Source organism: Gadus chalcogrammus, chromosome 17 (genome assembly GCF_026213295.1).
Source record: "Gadus chalcogrammus isolate NIFS_2021 chromosome 17, NIFS_Gcha_1.0, whole genome shotgun sequence".
NCBI classification, from domain to species: Eukaryota; Metazoa; Chordata; class Actinopteri; order Gadiformes; family Gadidae; genus Gadus; species Gadus chalcogrammus.
This window is the reverse complement of record NC_079428.1, coordinates 2,703,818-2,712,170: the sequence shown is the minus strand read 5'-3', so window position 1 is coordinate 2,712,170 and position 8,353 is coordinate 2,703,818. Positions and strand designations below refer to the sequence as shown.

The 8,353-nt window shown below is 50.6% G+C and overlaps 1 protein-coding gene across 1 annotated transcript in view; it reads left to right on the top strand.

The window, feature by feature from the left end:
* Window positions 1–7,959, top strand: part of LOC130370396 (sodium/potassium/calcium exchanger 2-like) — a 24,930-nt gene extending 16,971 nt beyond the window's left edge. The window contains exons 3-6 of the mRNA XM_056576155.1: window positions 3,851–3,978; window positions 4,552–4,641; window positions 6,020–6,186; window positions 7,710–7,959. Coding sequence (XP_056432130.1) covers window positions 3,851–3,978; window positions 4,552–4,641; window positions 6,020–6,186; window positions 7,710–7,959 — 635 coding nt within the window. The remainder of the gene's footprint in view (window positions 1–3,850; window positions 3,979–4,551; window positions 4,642–6,019; window positions 6,187–7,709) is intronic.
* Window positions 7,960–8,353: the final 394 nt, after the last annotated feature.

Here is an 8,353-nt window from a genome sequence, read left to right as displayed (position 1 = left end):
CACACACGTGTTAGTGTAGACACATACAAAGTAACATCACACACACATGTTAGTGTAGACACATACAACCTAACATCACACACACGTGTTAGTGTAGAGACACATACAAACTAAAATCATCACACACATGTTAGTAACTTTTCATAACTAGCATTCTAGGGGATAGTAACTAGTATGTAGGGCATAGTAACTAGTATATAGGGGGTAGTAACTACTAGACCATCCCCGTACATACTAGTTACTAACTAGTATGTAGGGGATAGTAACTAGTATGTAGAGAATAGTAACTAGTATGTAGGGGATAGTAACTAGTATGTAGGGGATAGTAACTAGCATGTAGGGGATAGTAACTAGTATGTAGAGGATAGTAACTAGTATGTAGAGGATAGTAACTAGCATGTAGGTGATAGTAACTAGTATGTAGAGGATAGTAACTAGCATGTAGGGGATAGTAACTAGTATGTAGGGGATAGTAACTAGTATGTAGGGGATAGTAACTAGTATGTAGGGGTTAGTAACTTATATCCTGTAGTGATTTTACATCACAGTGTGTATTACAGTGTGCCGCCCCCCTCCAGCGTCCGCTGTCCTATAGCGTAGCGTTGTAGTAGTGTGTGTGTAGACTGTATTACAGTCTGCCGCCCCTCTCCAGCGTGCGCTGTCCTATAGCGTAGCGTTGTAGTAGTGTGTGTGTAGACTGTATTACAGTCTGCCGCCCCTCTCCAGCGTGCGCTGTCCTATAGCGTAGCGTTGTAGTAGTGTGTGTGTAGACTGTACTACAGTGTGCCGCCCCTCTCCAGCGTCCGCTGTCCTATAGCGTAGCGTTGTAGTAGTGTGTGTGTAGACTGTATTACAGTGTGCCGCCCCTCTCCAGCGTCCGCTGTCCTATAGCGTAGCGTTGTAGTAGTGTGTGTGTAGACTGTATTACAGTGTGCCGCCCCTCTCCAGCGTCCGCTGTCCTATAGCGTAGCGTTGTAGTAGTGGTGGACGTGTGCGTACCGTCCCTGGGGGGATTACGGGAGTCGGGACCCTCAGTGGAAAACCCAAAGCAGTAAATGTCAGCCCCCCTTCGCTGTTCAGCCTCCGTTTGGGAACCGCGCCGCAGGGCAGGAAACGCCCCCCCCCCCCCCCCCCCCGGTGCTGACATTTTGGATCCAACGCCGGCGGGAGGGAGGGGGAGGGGGGACAAGGCAGCCTGTTGGATGTCTCGACCCGGGAAGCAAATTATAAATAAACACACGGATGGTGTGTCGAAAGCACGGCGCCTTGACGACAGTCAGGCCTGGAGGTTAAACAACGAGGATTGTGGGAAATGCAAAATGCCAGCCAACCGTCGAGCAGCTAAACGTTGGTAATTTGGTGTCTTCCAAGCACTCAACCACGACGCTGTTCATCACCAGGGTCCAGCACGTGAAACGACGAGCATTGTGGGATATCTAAAATGGCGGCCAACTGTCAAGCACAAGCAGCTGAACTCTCCCTCAGTCCCTCAAACCTTTTCAAAGTTTGGTGCCGACGTCGGCAATGTCCCCGCTGTTATCGACGAGCTAAAGCCACTCTCTGACTGCGAGCCGCTGGGTGTTTTGGAGGCACCTCAATGACCTGCTTCAAAACATCCAGCGCTTTCCGGCATGCTCTGCGTTTGCTGCGGAGCGAAGGAACGGCTCCCAGAACACACAAAGCGGCCATCTGGAAGTGGAGGGGCGGCGGGAAGCGTGCGCCGCGGATATGCAACGCGGCGCAGCTTTTGTTTGGCTGCGGCTGATCGCCAAGGTTACGGGGCAGGAGCCTTGGCTTGTCAAGGCGAGAGGGAGTGGCATCTGGCCAACTTCCAGAAGCCCCTTGCTCTGCTCTTTCTGGGGGCCGCGCTGGGGTTCGTCTTCAGCGAGGTCAACGCCAAGTAGATAAGGTGCACTGTGCTCCTTGTTTATTAATGTTTTTGCTGAGACAAGGCGTTTATATTTCGTTCTTCTTTAACGTTGCAGTTACATTGAGGTCGTTTAGCAGACGCTTTTATCCGAGGCGACTTACAATAGGTACATTTGTCATAAGAAAGTGAAACAATATATGTAGGGACAGTAAGGATGTTGATAGAACCAAGTGCCAAGCAGCACTAACAATCACTACGTTAAGCCCTTCCCTGTATACAATAAAGATAGCTAGGATATGATGAATCTCGTTTTCTTGTGTTTCTCTGATTAGAAAAGGTGAATAAATAAAATGTATAATTGAGTGTGTGTGTGTGTGTGTGTGTGTGTGTGTGTGTGTGTGTGTGTGTGTGTGTGTGTGTGTGTGTGTGAGCGTGTGCGTGTGCGTGTGCGTGTGCGTGTGAGCATGTGTGCATGCGTGCAACACTGAGATCATATTTTTTGGAACTTGTTTTTTGGGTGATTTATTTATTTGGGTCGTTTCTGATTCTTGTTCTGCGTTCCGCCTCCATCCCTTAGATTCTGTCGTCTTTAAAAAAATAAATAAAGGAAAAAAAGTTGTTGATGTTGTACGGTGAATATCAGCTCCCTAAAATGCGTAGGCCCCCACTGAGCGTCCCTACCCACCATGTGTCTGCGTGGATCTGCATGTGTGGACCTGTCTCCGAGGTCCCTCCTGGCCTTCCTGGGTAATTGGATACAAAGGGACTGAGACTTCTTTCCAGTCTCAAAGGTGTTTTGTTTATGCCTTTAACCTCGGCCTGTGCCAATGCGTGTGTGTGTGTGTGTGTGTGTGTGTGTGTGTGTGTGTGTGTGTGTGTGTGTGTGTGTGTGTGTGTGTGTGTGTGTGTGTGTGTGTGTGTGTGTGTGTGTGTGTGTGTGTGTGGGTGGGTGTTTTTGTTTGTATAGTTACAAATCATATATATTTGCTTGAATTTAAAATAAGGCAAATATGCCTTAAATCCACATTAACAAGAACATTGCAAAAACATCTGCTCGCCTCTGGATTACATGTTTGTTTAGGAATGACTCAGCAAAGTTCTTTATATTAATTAAAGATTTATTTTCGGGTAAACAGTGGATCACCTCACGTTAACCCAATGGTCCGATGACCCTTGGCTCAGACCTACTCGCTTCATAGCGAACGTCACCCCCTCAAAGTCAAAGACAAGGGGGCCGCTGTCGGGGTCATCTGAGGGGACCCCATCAACCACAGCCCGGCTGATGGGCCCCTGATTGCTGGAGTGGGAGACCCCGCACATCGCCCAGCCTTGGGTCGGAGCTATTTCCCAAATAGAAAGTCTTCAAGCAATCCTCTCGTCTGGAGGTCGGCGAGGAACGGCCGCTGGTGAAGTCTGTTCACTGTCATGGACTGACTTATGGCCGCCCCTGGCCTCCTGAATCCCAAATGAGCATAGAGTCTCATCCGTCTTCCCCCGGAGAAACTGCAGTGTTTAGGATGAAGGCCAACGCAGAACTCGTTTTGGTTATTACGTACAGCCTTTGACGGCTAACCTCTCTGTTCCTTTTCCTGCTACTTGATTGGCCTTCAATGCTCTTAAAGGTTTCGCTGAGACAATTTATTGAAATTGTGTTCTTCTTTTACTCTCATTCTCTTGTGTCTCTGGATGATTATAAAAGCGCTGTATCTAAGACATATATAATTGAGTGTGTGTGTGTGTGTGCGTGTGTGTGTGTGTGTGTGTGTGTGTGTGAGCATGTGTGTGTGTATGTGGGTGTGTGTGTGTGCGTGTGCGTGCGTGAGAATGGGAATGTGTGTGCCCGTGTGTGAGGCTCCACATGACTCTGTCGAGAGGATTCGGGCACAGTCATTCTTCGGTCAACCTCTTCCCCGTCACAACACCTGACTCACTGCGTCCTGTTCTGTGTGTGTTCTCTGCTCATCTTCCTCCAGGCTGAAGACGAAGAGGAAGAGGACCAGCCTCTGAGCCTGTCCTGGCCCGAGACCTACCGCAAGCGCTTCACCTACATGGTCGTCATGCCGATCGTTCTCCCCCTCTGGCTCACACTCCCCGACGTCAGGAAGAACGTACGTGTGTGTGTGTGTGTGTGTGTGCGCGTGTGGGTCGGTGTGTGTGTGCGTGTGTGTGTGTGTGTGTGTGTGTGTGTGTGTGTGTGTGTGTGTGTCTGTGTCTGTGTGTGCGTGTGGGTGGGTGTGTGTGTGCGTATGTGTGTGCGTGTGTGTGTATGTCTGTGCGTGTGTGTGCATGTGTGTGTGTGTGCGTATGCATTTCTGCGTATGCATGTGTGTGTTTGTGTGTGTGTTTGTGTTTGTGTGTGTGTGTGCGTGCTTGTGTGCCTATGAATGTGCGTGTTTGTGTGTGTGCATGTGTATTTGTGTGTTTGTGTTTGTGCGTGTGTGTGTGTGTGTGATCTAGATTCACCAAAGTGCCCCTCCTCTCTCGACTCCTCTGCAGGCGCTGATGTTTTTTTTTTTGCAGCAAATGCTAAAATGTTCCCTTCTTTTTCGTACGTCTGCAACATCTCGTTTCATTACGTGTCCTCCCTCCCCCCTCCTCCCCCATCTCCCTCCTCCCCCCTCCTCCCCCATCTCCTCCCCCCTCTCCCACCCTCCCCCATCCTCCCCCTTTTTCCACTGCAGTCGGCCAAGAAGTTCTTCCCCATCTCCTTCATCGGCTCCATCGTGTGGATCGCAGCCTTCTCCTACCTGATGGTGTGGTGGGCCCACCAGGTGCGTGGGCCGCGCCACATTTCCCCCGCAACGATAAATCGAATTAATAACGACTGTTTACCCCGAAGATACTCTTTGTTCACTTGTCAACAATGAATGAGTGAAAAAAGGAGCACTCTAATAGACGGTGAATAGTATGAAGAAGTGGATGCCTTGGTTGCACGAGAAAAACATGTCTGCCTTTGCTTGTCCTTTGACTGAAACAAATGTCATGTTTAATACATGTTTTTACATTAGCTTGTCAAATTAGAATTAGAAAGGAACTGGCGATATAAGCCTTGGTCATTTGTAAGCTGTAATTGAATGCAATGGTGCATTCACATGACCTTAAAAACCCTTCCGTGATCTCCTTTCAACTGTCCGGGCTCACTGTCGATGTTTTGGACGGCCATTATTTAGAGACCCCCCAAAAGTCAGGTATTGGTTCGTAAAAGCGCCCCCTCCCCCCTGTAATGTTGCGGGAGGAGCATCTTCACTCAGTCTAAAGATGCTCCTTCCAGAATTCCAGACAGCAGAAGTTTGGGGGTAAACTTACTTTGGCGAAAGACAGCCGAGCCAACATCGCTCTCCTAACAAGGCCATCCAATTGATTTATACGCACGGGACTTGACATTGAGATGTGAAGTGTGTGCTGGATGTACCCGGAGGTATTTATAGTTCCAAGAGTCCGGCGCGCTCTTACTGCAGAGAGAGAGAGAGACGGGCGGACTCTTGTCGCACTGCAAGTTCTTAAAGAAAGTTCTGGAAGAGTGATCACAAGATGTTGAGTGGGGAACAAACTGGGGCGTTAGGGAGACGCGGTACACTCGCCTGATGTTTTTTGCTCCTACAGGAGACAGCGTTTGATGGCTGGTACACGCGTTCAAAGAGGGAGTTTAGGGAGTGTGGAAAGAGCAGTTTGTTGGAGAGAGCCCGTAGAGCTCTCTGCCTTTAATGAGCTGTTCACCCGCAACGCATTTAATAATTCAGCCGCTTGTGAATATTAACCGCTCTTTAAACTGACACAATGAATGCGGGAGGAATCAAAGATGACAAATCTCAACGCCAGTCAGCGGCCTAGTTTCCGCCCCAGGGAGCTGCCAATCAAACATGTTTTGGAGGGAAAAACTGATTAATGGGGCAGTTTGTCCTCATTCCTCCTTCCAGTCCTTCTTTATAATCCTTCAGTCGTGAAGTTTTAATTAATTGTACCTTTTTAAATGTTAAAAGCAAACTGTGTACAAAATAAATGATAATAATAATAACATAATATAATATAATTGACTGTATATATATTAGGTATTAGAATATAATAGTATAAAAAACGATAATGAAAATTAGGCAAAGAAATATGAAAACCCAAGCCCTGACAGGTGTGTGTCTGTTGCCGTGGTTACAGGTGGGCGAGACCATGGGCATCACAGAGGAGATCATGGGGCTGACCATCCTGGCGGCCGGGACGTCCATCCCCGACCTCATCACCAGCGTCATCGTGGCCCGCAAGGGGCTGGGCGACATGGCCGTGTCCAGCTCCGTGGGCTCCAACATCTTCGACATTACCATCGGGTACGACCCCCGCGTGACCCCCACTTGACCCCTAGCTCGACCCCCACGTGACCTCTAGCTCGACCTCCACATGACCCTCACGTAACCCCCCCTCGACCTCTAGCTCTACCCCCCTCTTGACCCCTAGCTCAAACCCCTTGCGTGACCTCTAGCTCGACCCCCCCACCTCTTGACCCCTAGATCGACCCCCGCGTGACCTCTAGCTCGACCTCCACATGACCCCTAGCTCCGGCGTGACTCACTGCCGATGGATTTGCATCCAGCACAGTGTCTTGTTTTTGTTTCTGTGAGACAGCATGATCATAAGGCAAGTCATACCTGACACACGTGCAAATCAAAAGTATAACAGAGACAAAGACAGGAGAAGACAAAAGAAATTACATTTCCAAAATAATTCAGGAAACAATACAGATACAAATTCACTGTATAACTTTTTCTCTATTATCAGCTTTTATCCAAAGCAAACTCCAAAGTGGAATGGGGCTAACAAACAAAATATATTTTCTCCTTCATCGCCACTACGTCACTAAATTGTAGGGCCAAAACATGATAGTAGTGTTCTATTACGTTAGTGTTTCTACCTTCGAGAACCGTGGCTAAAAGGTAACCCGGCCTCTATGCCCTCGTCCCTACTCAGCCCAATAAACACTAAACAACGAGTTTACGACCATAAAGCAACGCGTGGTTCCTGCGTGGTAATGACTTCCAAAGCTGGTTCTACAACGGCACCAGATGACATGTCAGCCAAGCGGCAGCACCTATGGGTGCTTTAGGCTCCCCCTCCCCCAACGCAAAGCACACTGCTACCCTGGAGGGCGGGGGGGTTAAAAAGATGAGGGCGGGGGTGGGGTTTACGTTTCCTCGTCCGATCCCAGAAGCACAGATGTGTCCTCTGGAGCGAATCCCAAATGTTTTTAAGGACCCTCGTTCGGTTTCTCAGGATGAGGCAAAGTCGTCCCACCCGATCGCCCTGGCGTCCGTCTGGGTTGGGGGGGGGGGGGGAGTTATGTGTGCGATGAAACAAGAAAAAAATGAATTCCCTCGTTAATGGAAGATAATGAAAGCAGAGAGTTATGTCTCTCCGGGGGTCGGCGTTAACGTCCGTGTCCAACGACGCCTCGCGCTGATCACAGATCAGAATGTTGGCTGCAAAGCCGGTAGAGCGCGTACCATCAAGGCCTACTTACCTCAGCGACCCGGGTTCGATTCCTGCCCTTCCTGGTCCTTTGCCGCATGTCCTCTCTCCCACACCTTCCCGATTATCGCCCTCTACAATTAAAAGGATAAAAATGCAAAATGGGGGCTACACACTGGTGGTGGTGAGTGGGGTCCCCCCCTTCACTGTAAAGCGTCTTTGAGTGTCTAGAAAAGCGCTATATAAATTCAATCAATCAAAATTAAATCTTTAAAAAAATCTAAAACGCTGTGCGAGCCGTCTCTCGGCGGATCTGTGTTCAACGATCATTTAACGCCTTTGTTTACCTCCCCCCTCTCCCCCCTCTCCCCCCTCTCCCCCCCTACAGGCTGCCCTTCCCGTGGCTGATGTGGTCCTTCATCAACGGGCTGCAGCCGGTGAAGGTGAGCTCCAACGGGCTCTTCTGCGCCATCGTCCTCCTCTTCCTCATGCTCATCTTCGTCATCATCTCCATCGCCGCGTGTAAGTGGCGCATGAGCAAGCTGCTGGGCTTCATCATGTTCCTGCTCTACTTCGCCTTCCTGGTGGTCAGCGTCATGCTGGAGAAGAAGATCATCGCCTGCCCCATCTCCATCTGAGCGCCCCCCCCCCCCCCCCTCCCCCGCCCCCCCACCACCACTACCCCAAGCCCTCCCCCCTCCGACCCCGACGCCCCCCCCCCACCCCACCTTCGGACCTCGGAGCCATCGTTTAGCCTCATGGCCGCCACCGCCACCATCGTCCTTTATACGTCCTGCCCGGGTCGGTTGCTCAACACTCCCCCCCCTCCCCTCGTCGTAGCCTCTCTCCCTTCCTGGCCCCCCGCCCCCCCCTCCTCCACCCCCAACCCCACGCCCCCCGCCCAGCAGGACTCTCTCACGGGGAGCCGAGCAGGCGGCGCCGCAGGAGACGAGAGGCACCAGGGGAACGGGGGTGTTCCCCCAGGAGGGGCAGGAGGCCGGCGGACAGACCGGCCCAGCGGGTTGGGTTTCC